This window comes from Petaurus breviceps, unplaced genomic scaffold (genome assembly GCF_028583685.1).
Source record: "Petaurus breviceps papuanus isolate PSGF00001 unplaced genomic scaffold, PetGlider_PUasm1.0 173, whole genome shotgun sequence".
Taxonomy (NCBI): Eukaryota; Metazoa; Chordata; class Mammalia; order Diprotodontia; family Petauridae; genus Petaurus; species Petaurus breviceps.
The window spans coordinates 33,497,316-33,512,793 of record NW_027185759.1 but is presented as its reverse complement, the minus strand read 5'-3'; the positions used below and the strand labels follow the sequence as shown (position 1 = coordinate 33,512,793).

At 38.4% G+C, this 15,478-nt stretch overlaps 1 protein-coding gene across 4 annotated transcripts in view; it reads right to left on the bottom strand.

Moving 5' to 3' along the window:
* Positions 1–15,478, bottom strand: part of ECT2 (epithelial cell transforming 2) — a 63,008-nt gene that overhangs the window by 17,668 nt on the left and 29,862 nt on the right. For all 4 annotated transcript variants that reach the window (XM_069083596.1, XM_069083599.1, XM_069083597.1 and 1 more), the window contains 5 exons: positions 14,122–14,241; positions 7,457–7,525; positions 5,893–6,003; positions 4,144–4,240; positions 3,092–3,173 (listed from right to left, as the gene is read on the bottom strand). In XM_069083596.1, the coding sequence (XP_068939697.1) occupies positions 3,092–3,173; positions 4,144–4,240; positions 5,893–6,003; positions 7,457–7,525; positions 14,122–14,241 (479 nt within the window). The remainder of the gene's footprint in view (positions 1–3,091; positions 3,174–4,143; positions 4,241–5,892; positions 6,004–7,456; positions 7,526–14,121; positions 14,242–15,478) is intronic.

Sequence of the window (15,478 nt, the reverse complement as noted above, 5' to 3'; positions counted from 1 at the left end):
TAGATAGATAGATAGATAGATAGATAGATAGATAGATAGATAGATAGACAGACAGACAGACAGACAGATGAGGAAGTCTACATTTCCAAATTTCTAAAAAAACTGTTAATTATTTGCATGGAACCAAAATGATTTTTTTTTCAAATGCTTTATTAACTTCTGATTTATATCATTCATTTCCGCCAGATTTTGAGTTACAAATTTTCTCCCTGCTTTTCCCCTACCCACCGCCCCAAAATAGCAGTCCCACAGGATATCCCCTACTCCACTCTGTTCTCTCCCATATTTTCTCCCATACCCCTTTCGACTTTTCCAGTGGATTTCTATGCCCCAGTGCCTGTACATCTTATTTCCCAATTACATATAAAATACTATTAATAATAGTATATATATATATATATGTATTTGATTTTAAAACTTTGAATTCCATATTCATTCCCTTCCTCCCTTGTCTCCTACCCTTACTGGGAAGATAAGCAGTTCAGTATAGGTTGTACATGTGTGGCTAATTCAAAACAATAACATAGTAGATATATTGTAAAAGACTGACTATATTTCCCTCCCTCCCATCCCTTTTCAAAAGTGGGTGCTCCCAACTTCCCTCCCCCCCAGCCTGCCCTCCCTTCCATCATCCCCCCTCTCATCCCCTTTCCCAACCTTACTCTCCTTGAGGGTGAGATACCCTATTTAGTGTGTTTTTCATTCCCTCCTCAAGCCAAATTCAGTGGGAATAAGGTTGACCCATTCCCTTTGGCCTTCCTATTCTTCCCCACCATTGTAACCATTTTCCCTTGCCTCTTGTGTATGAGATAGTTTACCCCATTCTGTCTCTCCCCATCTCCTCTCATTATATTCCTCTCACCTCTTAATTTCACCTTTTAAGTATCATCCCTTCCTGTTAAATTGGTCCTGTGCCCTCTATCTATGTATACCTGTGAACATATATACACACATTCACATATGTATTCATATGCCCATATACCCTCATATAGACATGTATATTTCTATTCCCTTCAACTACTGAGAAAGGTTTCATAAGTTACAATTATTGTTTTTCCACGTAGGAAAGTTAATAGTTCAACTTTGATAAGTTCCTTATGATTCCTTTTCCCTGTTTACCTTCTCATGCTTCTCTTGCTTCTTGTATCTGAATGTCAAATTTTCTATTCAACTTTGGTTTTTTCATCAAGAATACTTTAAAGTCCTCTATTCCACTGAATGCCCACATTTTGCCCTGAAACATGATACTCAGTTTTGCTGGGTAGGTGGCTCTTGGTTTTAATACCAGCTCCTTTGACCTCCGGAATATCATATTCCAAGCCCTTCGATCCCTCAGTGTGGAAGCTGCCAGATCCTGGGTTATCCTGATTGTGTTTCCACAATATTCAAATTGTTTCTTCCTGGCTGCTTGTATTATTCTCTCCTTAATCTGGGAATTCCGGAACCTGGCTACAATATTCCTAGGGGTTTTCTTTTGGGGATCTTTTTCAGGAGGTGATCAGTGGATTCTTTCAACCTCTATTTTGCCCTCTGGTTCTAAAACATCAGGGAAGTTTTCTTTGAGAACTTCCTGGAGGATGATTTTTAGGTTCTTACTTTGATCATGGCTTTCAGGTAGTCCAATAATTTTAAAATTATCTCTCCTGGATCTATTTTCCAGGTCAGTGGTTTTTTCCATGAGATATTTCACATTGCCTTCTATTCTTTCATTCTGTTTAACAGCATCTTAATTTCTCATAAAGTCATTAGCTTCCATTTGCTCCAATCTAATTCTGAAGCAGATTCTCCTCATTGAGCTTTTGAGATTCTTTTTCCATCTGGCAAATTCAGCTTTTCAAGGCATTCTTCTCCTCATTGCCTTTTTGAGCCTCTTTTGCCATTTGAGTTAGTCTATTTTTTAAGGTGGTATTTTCCTCAGTCAGGCTGTTGACTCTCATTTAGTAATTTTCTTGCATTGTTCTCATTTCTCTTCCCAATTTTTCCTCCACTTCTCTTATCTGCTTCTTAAGGTCCTCTATGGCCTGTAACTAGCTCGTATTTTCCTTTGAAGCTTTTGGTGCAGGAATTCTGACTTCACTGTCTTCCTCCTGTTCCATGCTTTGCTCCTTTTTGTCCCCAAAACAGGAGTCTAATGTTGGAATCTTCTGTCTGCTTTGTTTCCTTTGCCTGGTCATGTCGCCCCTCAGTCACTTGACCCCTGGGCTTTTTGCCACGGTAGGGCTCTGCCACCAGACAGGGGAGCTTTAGTTCCAAATGCTGGGGTTTTCTCAGCTGCTGGAGATATTAGATGGGTACCCTCTCTGAGGTCTCCACACGCTCTGGCAAGCTGGTCACACACCCCAGGACCTCCACTCTAGACTGCATGCAATCCAGATTCAAGCAGGTTAAAGCAAGAGTGATTACCCCTCAGACTGGTGCTTGGTCCCCTTACACTCTGCAGGCCAGGAGCTGAAGCTGCCATGTGGCGCTGGCTGGCTGTGCCGGTGTCTCAGCAGCTTCTCGCCCCAGGGGTAAAAGCCACGCACTCCCACTTACTGGGTCCCAAAGTCCAGACTGCACTGACCTCTCACTTTGTCCTTCGCATCTATGTTGATAAATCCGGAAATGGCCACAGCTGCTGCTGATCTGGAGTCCTTCTGGTCGGCTGGTCAGGATTGCCCTGGGGCTGAAACCTTGGTGTGGGGCTGGGCTCGGCTCCCGTGGCCGATTCCTGCCAGATGCAGGAGGTTAGCTTCTGTGTCACTTTGTGGGTTCTGCAGCTCCAAAGTTTGTTCAGAGTCCCCTTTTTACACTCATTGGGGAAGGTGGAAGCCAGAGCAGTGGGGAGGTCCTGCTTCTATTCTGCCATCTTGACTCCACCCCCTGAACCAAAATGTTTTTAGGAATAAGCTGACAATCTGTGATTGTCTAGTAAATGTATCCTGGAATCATTTATCATTTTTACCATGTTACTCTATTGGAAAATGGGTGAAATTGTGCCATGCCAAAAATATACTAGTTATTAATATAGTCCCATTAATAAATTCACTTAAATTTTCTATCAATGCCATTCTAAACCTTAAGCAAAACCCCCAAATTAAAAAGAACTTACGTCATTACTTCCTTTAATGATCCAATAGCTCTCTCTAGTGTGTTCTTGTCAGGGTTATCATCTGAAGTATGTTTCTTAAGATCTTTAATAAAAGAGTTGTATTACTACAATGAAGTATCTTCATGACCATAGAGCCAAGAAAACAATATACCTAATGACTACAACAATGTAAATGGAAAGAATCAACAAAACCCCTCAAAAGGGAATGTTGAGAAATTACAAACAAGCATGACCCCAAAGAAGTTATAATTAGACAACACCACGCCATCCTCTGCAGAAGTGGGAGGCCCACCAAGTGAACCAAGACACATTTTCAGCTTCTTCAATGTATTTTCAGCTTCTTCAAAGAAAATGCAAATATGCTTATAATACAGAAAACTATTTAAGATGATATGATATCACATAGGAAAATCTAGGTTAAGGTAGGGAAAGGAAAAGGGCGGGGGGGAGAAAAAAGGCTCCTTCCTTCAAATAAGACCAACATAACTCGTATTAAGACCATAAATTTAGCATTTATCAAATAATTATGCAAATGTGACCCAAGAATATTTTTTCTTTAATAAAACACAGTATATTACGTACCAGAAAAAAATTTCTTTTTTGTTGACTCTAAATTTAGTATGCATATTTTAAATGAATTCAGTTCTCAGTGTGCCAATTTCCTGATTGCTTACGTTCTTACACTTGTCACACTCCCTCTTCCAAAATACTGAAAGAAGACACTTATGCTGGGTTTCTACTTGGGGTATGTGTGTCACACACAGACATACAGACACACACACCCCTGTGATTTCTGCGGCTCCACCCTCAAAAGTCCTGAAAGATTCAAAAGCAAATTTCATGGCCTATAAGGTCTCTGCATTATGGACATTTCTCTCCCTTAAACATTCGTTCATTCTTTTCTCTCTCTCAACTAAAAAGGATTATAAATAACCTTACCACTTGTAAGTAAGGATACTTAAAAGGTATAACTAAATCTAAGAATATATTGGCAATTTTTCTTTTGCTTGAAAATTCCATTCCCTAAAATAAAAGTATATCAAAAAAAGTACCATTTAGAAGTAGTGCAACGCTAGGTAACCGCTGTACAGGTCGAATGAGAAGTTCAGCAAGGCTCTGACGCCCACATTCTGGTTTAGCTTGGTTTATCTAGAAATAAATGACATTTTTACATAATTATTATAAAACAGAAAATAGGTATTTCAGTCAGTTCATGGGCATTGACTAGACCTACTGTGTGCCAGGTTTGGAGGACACAAAGAAGGGCAAAAGACCATGCATCTGCCTTTGAGGAGCTCACAACCTGACAGAGAAGACAACAAAAGCAAATACGTGTCAACAGCGACACAGAGGATAAGGCAGAAATAATGAACAGAGAAGGCACTAGAATTAAGGAAGATTGCGAAAGGCTTCCTGCAGAAGGTGGGTATTAGCTGAACTTAAAGGAAGCCAGGCAAACGTGGAAGGAGAGTATTCCAAGCATGGAGGAATGCAGAGAACATGCCTGGAGACCCACGAGACTGAGTGTCTTGTCCATGGAAACACAAGGAAGCCTGTTTCAGAAGAAAAAAGGGCAAAAAAGGCAGTATTCAAGAGATGTCACAATGATGAAATCAACAGGCCCTGGCAACAGACTGAACATGGGGCACAAGGGGCAGTAAGGAGCTGAGAATAACACCTGGCTGCGAGCCTAGGAGACTAAGAGGGAAATAACAGGCAAGTCTAGAAGGAGGAAGGGGTTTGGGGGAAAGTTATTAAGTTCTGTTTTGGACAGTCAATACAAGTTAAATACAGCGACCCAAGATTTTCCTAAGTAGGCTTGATGACATCAAGGGGAAGGAAGAAAACCATTTGTCCTTTTTGTAGGTCTACTAAGTCCTAAACTTACATCCTCTACTGTCTGAAATGGCATTCCAATAGGCTAGGAGTTAATAGTAATGACCCAAGGTCTTAACTCCATTCAATATCATAGTATAAGTTTTCAGAATTTTTAAAATTACCGTAAAAAATCTTAAAGTCTTCACATGACGTCAAAGAATCAGGTGAGTAGGTATTTCTGACTGAAGGAATTTCAATTTGAGAATCTCAGTTTAGGAGAAAGCATGGAAATTACCTAACCCAATATCTCACTAACTATAGACATCCCTGACAGATGAACAGCTCTCCCTTTGGCACAATATTTACTTTTCCCCCTTTACTGGCCCTTTATAGGTGAGCCACAGATAAACCAACCATACCCACCACCTCCTGGAGACCAATATTTTCACTACCCTTTAAAATGACTGACTCACATTGACACGGCTTCTAGGTCTTTGATTTCCTTGGTAGAGTGAGCTTCCAGTGAGGATAATTCCTCTGCCACCTGTCTTTAGCCAGGTCATACAACTGGAATGTGTCCAAATCTGCTTTTGAGCCAGCACTCTGTCCACTACACTAGGGTTGCCTATTCCCCTCTTTTTTTTGGGGGGGAGGGGCCGGGGTAGGGCAATTGGGGTTAAGTGACTCGCCCAAGGTCACACAGCTAGTTTTTTGTGTTAAGTGTCTGAGACCGCATTTGAACTCAGGTCCTCCTGACTCCAGGGCCGGTGCTCTATTCACTACACGACCTAGCCGCCACCCCCAGAGCTCCTTCCTCTTTCCCCCAATCCTCTCCCCCCACTGCAAGTTGTTAAAAAACATGTGCATAACTAGGTAATTCTTAATAGAGCCATGCTTGACTCTTGTTAGCAATATTTTCATGAAAATCTTTCAAAATGACATATGGTGGATTGGCAAGATGCTTTTTTTAAATACCACTTTACCTTTAGGAAAGCATGAAATCTCGGCTTCAGTTTTTCACAATTAACAATTGTTTCTTTACTCATTTCAAAGAAGTTTACAAAAGGTGGGTAAATTTTCACCAAATCTTTTGACTGTGAAGAGAAAAAAGCCAACATAATGAATATCTTAAATTATTTTCTCTACACATTATATACTATAAAATTCCTTATCAATTTCAAGGAATCAAAATTTAAGTTTCAGCTTGACAAACAGTACTCCTAAATTAACTGGTACCAATATTTTCATATTAGCTAACAATGTTTGCGGCTCATTTTTCAAGAGAAGGGCTGCAATGTGACAGTTTGAAACGCAATCAAAACACAAAATGCATCTGACATTTCACTCTATCTATACCTAAGTAACTGAGTGCTTGAACAAAGGCAAAGGTTTGCATCTAACACTGACACAGAACTTGTGAAAGGTGGAAAAAGTTGCAGGAGAACCAAAATTGAATAAAAGCTTTGCTATATATAACAAAGATCTCTGCCAAAAATTGCTGATATGAAACTTCAGGGTTATTTTGATTCACATTTCTCTTATTATTACTGATTTAGAATGGATAGTAAGAAAGAAAAGCAGATAATAAACTAAAAATAAGTATTTGGAAAGTGTTCAGATTAATGACAGCTGTAACGGAATGTAAATTTGTAAGATCTTCCCTGCCCCTAGGCTAAAGTGCACCTGGAACCTGGGGTGGGAGGCTTGTTTTTTAGTAGATACTTCTTGATTGGCCAGTGAGTCAATAAGGTTGTTACATTCTCTGAGCCAGGAGAAGGCTATATAAGCCCTGATGTGTAGCTTTGTTTTGGGGCTCATTTTGAGAAGTGTTCTGTGATTTGATCAGATGAGACTCTGGGAAGCCAATGCTGCTATAGAGCCCCCCCTCGGCTTTGAAAACCCCAGATGTTGATTTGGTATGGATGTAATGGTTGGACAGTTTGGAAATCTGTCTGCTTGATCTGTTTCTCTGTCTTGATAATTCTGTCTGTATATTCTGAAGTTCGGGGTGCTGACCTTTTTCCCCTGAACTAGGTAAACGATACATATTTGACTGATTAAAGTAAGCTTGCTAATCCATTTTGAGTTGCTTTCCTTTAACAAAGCAGATCTAAGAACTTGTGTTGGCAGCAACCCTGGGGACGCTGGGGTGCCTGCCGCTACAATAGCTTATACACTTTAACAATACCCAATCACTATAAAGTACAACCACTTGAGGTTCATAATGATGACCTTCAACAAGAAAAATAATTATGCTCAGTGTTCTTTCTACAGGGCATCCCAAAGTCTTAGTGCAACTGTAAGCTATTAAAGATTATGAGCTTTAATAGCTTACAACTACACTAAGACTTTTTGGGACACCCAGTATAAGAAAGCCTAAGAGTATATAATCTTACAAGGAATTTTAAAGAAAGATTTTCCTCAATTAGCATTAAAGTAACGTTTAATACTTTGGTAAGCTTCTATAATATGGAAAATCAAGTGGAATACAGAGTCAGACAATATATTACTCTAAGTGGGAAAAGTATTCTTTTAGTAAGCACTCACATATTTCAGAAAGATGTCACCAATACTTTTGCTTTCATCCCAATTGATAATGAGGTCTTCAAGATCCTCCTGAAATACAAAATGGAGCATAAGAGGAGAGCTAACCTTCTTTCATGTTTACCTCTACACACATACACATTTGATAGAATCACTGATCTAGACATGGAAGAAACTGAGAGGTCTCTTGTCCAGAGGTTCTTTGCCTTTTTTATGTCACAGAACCCTTGGGCAATATCTGATGACCTTCATAAAGTGAGATACACGGTATTACAAAGGAAATCAATTATATTGTGATACAGTTGTCAATAATTTAAAAGACGAAATTACAGACACCAGGTTAAGAATTTTTGTGAACTAGACCAGCACCCTCAATTCTGCAGAAGAAACTGACGCCCAAGTGGTTTCAGTGGACTGCCCAAGCTCACATAAGCAGTGAGTGCTAGACAGGATCTGAACTCAGGTCTTCTGACTTTAAACAATGTTCTTTCCACTATACCAGATTGCCTCCCTTTGAAAATTACTACAGATTTGGTCAGAACCTGTGACTTTTTTTAAAGGGGGAAGAGTGGGATAAAGGGAACTCTTGCCATAGAATGCCCTTCTCCTGGTTTAATTCTATAAGTGACTTGGAAGTCCCTAACCACCACCCCATAATAACACTTAAAATTATACATTAAATTTAACCTTTTCAGAGTTAGTAATGTGACGGATGACTTGCAGTGAAGTTTATACGTTCTTATTACTTCCTTATATTTTGTAACTAAGTTCAATATTGCTTCCACACATATATGTATATATATATGTAAGTCATTTTGTATTTCAGGGTAATGTAAGAGCTATTGAGTATTAATACCATTGAATGGATTAACTGTTGAGACCAAAATAGAAGTGTCTTTAGTCTGGGGAAAGGAATGGTAGTTTAAAGATAGCAAAGGGTTAAGTTTCTACAGAACTGCAAGAATTGCTGAAACAAGACTACTGATAAAAAGTATCAGACAGTAGCCTTGGGAAGAAGTTTGAGTTCCCAGAGAACTCCTAGATAATACTAAAAATGAAGTAATGTTGGCAGCAGCAGGTGGATTTGACCAGTCAGAAAGTAGACAGCGGCCCTGGGACACTCAGGCCCACCCAGATAAGGACACATCTAGGTTGGACTGAAGGGGGTTCAGTAATCTGAGGTTGTTACTGCACTTGCGTAGTGGACCTCATGTATTATGTATGTTATTTAACAAAATTAGAGCCTCATTAGTAATAATCAGGTTAATGTTTGGGAAGGGCGTGTAACCCTTGCTTATTTAACCCAGTTTCTGCTTCTGTACTTAGGCCTCCTCTTGGTGCTGTACCAGAGATTGGACCGCCCACTTCTCACGAGATTCTAATAAAACTACCTTCACTTTGAGAGGTCTCTGAGTAGTCAATTTGGGTCAGGGTCTCCGCACCCCAGAGTTATACTTTTGTTTCTTCTCAAAATGAAATTAACTCTTTGAACTAGACAATGATGTCCTGTTAAATAATAAGGAAACAACGGGTTTTCAAATAAAGTCTGAAAGTGTCTCCCCCTAAACACAACTTGATACTTAAATATCAGGGAAGTATAGCCAAGACAGTGGAATAAAGGCAGGTACTCACCAGAGCTCCCCCAAACCTCTCCAAATATCTTTAAATAATGATTCTAAACAAATTCTAGAGTGGCAGAATACACAAAAGGACAGAGTAAAACAATTTTTCCATTTCAAGACAACATCAAAGGTTGTCAGGAAAGGTCTGTTGCACCAGGGTGAAAAAGGAATACAGTGAAGGATGGGCCAGTGCAGACAGGGCCACAGCAAACCAGGAACAGGCCTCAGGGCAACTGAATTAGTGGCAGTTTCCAGAGCTCTCACCCACAAATAGTAAGGGAATCATCAATGTGTCATAAGGAGATTGACACCAAAGGCAGGACTGTTGCACTGTCTCTACTTGGATCTGGGTCCCAGTCCTGGGTCTTAGTCCCAGTGTGAGAAGGAGCACTGGTACAGCAGAGCTTGGCGTCACAGGCACTCAGGGACCCTGGGCACAGTTACAGGGTTGAAAAGAGTGTTTCTGGTTGCTCACTAACTAGCGCACCGTACAGGAGAGTAGTAAACATAGCGTTCCCTAGATCATACCACCTTGAAAGAGCCAAAAACGTACAGGTCCCCAGAATTACCTCTGAAGCTTGGGATGGTGCCCCCTCCACTTGGGAAGCAGAGCCCCACTTCAGCATAGTGTCAAAAGTCAAGATGTAGGCTGGAAAATGAGCAAACAGGAAAAAAAATTCTGACCACAGAAAGTTACTATGGTGACAAGGAAGATCAAAACACAGTCAGAAAAAAGACAATCAAGTCAAATTTCCTGGACCCAACGTCTCAACGAAAAATATGAATTGGTCTCAGGCCATGGAAGGGCTCAAAAAGCATTTTTAAAATGAAGTAAGAGAGGTAGAGGAAAAATTTGATAGAGAAATGAGAATGATGCAAGAAAATCTTGAGAAAAGAGTCAACAGACTGGTAAAGTAGGCACAATACTAAAAAAAAAAAAAACCCTAAAAAAACAGAATATACCAAATGGTGAAAGAAAAACAAAAATCCAATGAAGAGAAAATGCCTTGAAATGAAGAATTGCTTAACCCCAATTACTCTACCTTCCCCCCTCCAAAAAGAAAAAAAAAAAAGGAAAAAAAATGCAGAATTGGCCAAATGGAAAAGGAAGTACAAAAACTCCCTGAAGAAAATAATTCCTTAAAAGTCAGTGTTGGACAAGTGGAAGCTAACGACTTTATGAGACATCAGGAAACAATCAAAAGAATGAAAAAATAGAAGAAAAAGTGAAATACCTCACTGGAAAAACAGACCTGGAAAGCAGATCCAAGAGAGATAATTTAAGAATTATTGGACTACCTGAAAGTTACGATCAAAGAAGGAGGCTAGACCTCATCTTTCAAGAACTTAGCAAGGAAAACTGTCCTGATTTTCTAGAACCAGAGGACAAACTAGAAATTGAAAGAATCCATTAATCCCAAAATAAAAACTTCCAGGAATATTACAGTTAAATTACAGCCAAATTCCAGACCTCCCAGGTCAAGGAGAAAATATTGCAAGCAACCAAAAAGAAAGAATTCAAATATTGTGGAGCCACAGTCAGGGTAAAATGAGATTTAGCAGCTTCTAAATTAAAGGATCAGAGGGCTTGGAATATGATATTCTGGAGGGCAAAAGAACTAGGATTACAATCAAGAATTCTTTACCCAGCAAAAATGAGTATAACCCTTGGTGGGGGGAGGATACACATTCACTGAAAAAGAGGCCTTTTAAGTATTCCTGACGAAAAAACCAGAGCTAAATAGAAATTATGACTTTCAAATACAAGATGTAAAAGAAGCATACAAAAGGTAAAGAAGAAAGAGAAATCATAAGGGATTCAGTAAGGTTAAACTGTTTATATTCCTACATGGAAAAATGTTATTTATAACTTCAAAAAACTTTTTCATTATTAGGGCAGTTGAAAGGAGTACACAGACAAAAAACAGAGATGTGACTTCAATGTGATGGTATGATTATTTAAAACAATAAAACTAAAGGATGAGAAAGAATGCACTGGGAGAAAGGGAAAGGGAGACACAGAATGGGATAAATTATGTGACATAGAAGAGGCCTAAAAGAGATTTTACAAAGAAGGGGAAAATAGGGGAAATGGAGAAGGGAGCATATGAATCTCACTCTCATTGGAATTGGCTCAAAGGGGGAATAATAAGTATACTCAGTTTGGCACAGAACTTTATCCTACCACATAGGAAAGTAGGAAAGGAAGGAGGATAAGAGAAAAGGGAAAAACTGATAGAAGGGAGGGCAGTATGGGGGAAGTAAGACTCAGAAGCAAAACACTTTTGAGAATGGACAAGGTAGAAGAGAGAAAGTAGGATAAACAGGGAAAATAGGAGAGAGGGAAAGACGTAGTTGGTAATCATTACTGTGAAAAAACGTTTTACATTGAGTTTTGCTGATAAAGATTTCATTTCTCAAACATAGAAAACTGAGTCAAATTTATAGAAGAGCCATTCCTCAATTGATAGTCAAAGGAAAACAGATCCAGGAGAGATAATTTAAAAATTATTGGACTACCTGAAAGCCATGATCAAAAAAAGAACCTAGAAATCATCCTTCAAGAAATTCTCAAGAAAAACTGCCCTGATGTTTTAGAACCAGAGGGCAAAATAGAGGTTGAAAGAGTCCACTGATCACCTCCTGAAAAAGATCCCAAAAGGAAAACTCCTAGGAATATTATAGCCCGGTTCCGGAATTCCCAGATTAAGGAGAGAATATTACAAGCAGCCAGGAAGAAACAATTTGAATATTGTGGAAACACAATCAGGATAACCCAGGATCTGGCAGCTTCTCCACTGAAGGATCGAAGGGCTTGGAATGTGATATTCTGGAGGTCAAGGGAGCTGGGACTAAAACCAAGAGTCACCTACCCAGCAAAACTGAGTATCATGCTTCAGGGGAAAATATGGGCATTCAGTGGAATAGAGGACTTTCAAGCATTCTTGATGAAAAAACCAGAGTTGAATAGAAAATCTGACATTCAGATACAAGAAGCAAGAGAAGCTTGAGAAGGTAAATAGGGAAAAGATATCATAAGGAACTTATCGAAGTTGAACTATTTATATTCCTACATGGAAAAATGGTAATTGTAACTTATAAAACTTTTCTCAGTATGAGAACAGTTGAAGGGAATAGAAATGTATATGTATGTGTATGTATATTTGTGTATATGTATACATACATATATATGTCTATATAAGAGGAAATATGGGCATATGAATATGTATGTAAGTATGTGTATATATGTCTACAGGTATACAGATAGGGCACAGGACCAGTTTAATGGTAAGGGATGATACTTAAAAGGTGAAATTAAGAGGTGAGAGAGGAATATAATGAGAGGAGATGGGGAGAGACAGATTGGGGTAAACTATCTCATACAGAAGAGGTAAGGGAAAATGGTTACAATGGAGGGGAAGAACAGGAAGGCAAAAGGGAATAGGTCAACCTTATTCTCACTGAATTTGGCTTAGGAAGGGAATGACATACACATTAAATACAGTATTTCACCCTACAGGACAGTAGGGGGGAAGGGGATGAGAGGAGGGAAAATGGAAGGGAGGGCAGGCTGGGGGGGAGGGAAGAATTTGGAAGCACCCACTTTTGAAAAGGGACAGGATCAAAGTAGAGAATAGAACAAGTGGGAGATAGGATAGGATAGAGGAAAATATAGTCAGTCTTTCACAATATATCCACTATGGAAATATTTTGCATAGCTACACATGTACAATCTATATTGAATTGCTTATCTTCTCAGTGAGGGTGGTTGATGAGGGAGGAAGGGAAAGAATCTGGAATCCAAAGTTTTAAAATCAAATGTTGAAAAATATATATAATATTATTATTTTACATGTAACTTGGAAATGAGATATACAGGCAGTGGGGCATAGAGATCCACTGTGCCTACTGGAAAGTCGAAGGGGGGAAGGGGGAAGATATGGGAGAGAGCAGATTGGGGGAGGGGATATTCAGTGGGAACGCTGTTTTGGGGTGGTAGGTAGGGAAAATTGGGGAGAAAATTTGTTAACTAAAAATCTTGTGGAAATGAATGATGTAAACTAAAAAATTAAAAAAGAGAGAAGAATAAAAAATAAAATAAATATGTACTGCTGATATTTTATAACGATGAAATTTTATTTCTTAGAAAATATTTTATGCTTCAGACTGTTTTCCCAATTGTTTCACATTATAAAGTTGTGATTTTAACTATTGCTTTGGAGAAAAATGCTGGCACTTTTAAATCTTCACTAAAGGAACACTGAAAAAGAAATAAGTCTAATAACATCAAGAGTCCTGGTCTAACATAAAAGGCTGTTAAGCTGTAGAAGAAACTAATAATGGTCTCCAGGGAAATTATAGATACTTGATTAGAGATAATGTCATGAAAGAAAAAAAGGATTCTTTTCTTGGACTGTGTACATATTTGTCTATTTAAAGGGAAACTAGAAAGGAGAGAGGCAGCTCAGTGACTCCATGGATAGAGCACTAGGCTTGGAGTCCAGAGACCTGAATTCTAATCTAGCCTCAGATACTCACTAGTTGTATGACCCTAGGCAAGTCACTTATCCTGTTTGCCTTAATCCACTAGAGAAGGAAGTAGTAAACCACTCCAGTATCTTTGCCAAGGAAACCTCATACAGGATCAAAAGCAGTCACACATAACTAGATAACTGAACAACAACAAGCAGTAAGCCCTTCTAGTGTAAAACAAAGCAGAATGAATATGCCCAAATAGCCCCACAATAGAAGTAAAGAAAAAACAAACAAAACAGTAGCAGGAGCCACCAATACCTTCAAGCACCATTATTTAGGTTATTAATATAAAAAAGTAGTAAGTCCACGTAACAGATCTGCAGCTCCAGGAATACTAAAGGTCAATCAAAGGGGGAAGAAAGAAACAGAGGAATTTTAAGAATAAAATGTTAACTCACTCCCAACTAAAGCACCAAAAGGAAATATTGACAGGTGTGCACATCCGTAATCCTTTGAAAGGCCTTAAAAAAAAAAGATTAAATATGCTAAGTGTTCTGTAAAAAAGTTTACCTTTATTTTGGTGTGTACATCAAATATATCAGGAATGCTACCAAAGATGGCCTTAATCTCTTCCGGTGCAAGGATGGGTCCTCCACGCTGTCCTTCCTCTTCCAGTGGAACTTGAAATAACTAAAAAGACAAAGCAAAGGGAAACCTATCATTTTAAGCACCAAGAAAAATGTATATTTATATGTCATTTGTAATATATGTAATATATTTATGTATATGCAATATATATTTATATGTAAGACAAGTAGGAGTAAGAAGACAAAAGATGATGCTCTATCCCAACTTCCCCAAAATTAAAATGAAGAATTTTTCTTTTTCCTTCATGACATTTTCAAATATATCTATGCTTTTTATCAGAAAGCCCAACAGTATATAAGATTTTATTGAGTTAATCATATAATTCTAGCATTAAAAAGGTATCACATTATCATATAATAATAATTTTACATTCAAGTTGATATTTGAGTGTTATTCTAAAGGAAAGGATACACCCTCAAAAAGAAAAAAGGAATCAAAGTTCAGACAATTAGAAACACTTCAAAAATGTGTTTAATGCGTTGGTTAGTTTTGTTGAACTGTTTTTTCCCTTTTCTCTGACTTTTTACTTCGTTAAGACATGGCTTTCTGGTAGGGAGGGATATATTTTTTTAAAGCAACTGAGGTTACGTAACTTGCTCAAGGTTACATGGCCAGTTATTTCTGGGTGTGGTGCTAAGTATCTGAGCCCGGATTCCATCCCCCAGGTCATCCTGACACTGGGGCCGGTGCTCTTACTTGCTGAGCCACCTGGCTGCCCCTAGAGAGGGATACAGTAAGAAATATTTTGCAAGGCAAAAAATTATCAGTGAAAATATGAATAACAAGTTCTAGAAATCTACTTATAAAATATTTAGTATTCATAATTGTCTGATTTTTCAAAATATTTTTGCCCTTCTGACAGCTTTTTGTTTGCTGAAAACTTATTCAAAGCATTACAGAAAAGTTTGAATTCAAAGTTAATTAATGATTCAGTGTACTTCTCTGTTGATAGGCTAATTATAACAAAAATAACTGCTGGTTCATTCAATAGTCTAGCTGGTCAACCAGTCTATCAGAACACCTCTAGTACCACTACAATGGAAACTCATAGATAGCCCAGAGGCATTACGAAAATCTAAAGTTCATTGGGAAGCAAAAATTTTATGTTAAAAATCCCACTCAAAGAAGGTAATCCACATCATCTGGATATACAATTCTACCCAGATATTAGATTAACTAGAACATGCCATTCCTGAACCACAATGAACAAAAATTTACTCCATATATAGATAAGATAGATAGATAGATAGATAGATAGATAGATAGATAGATAGATAGA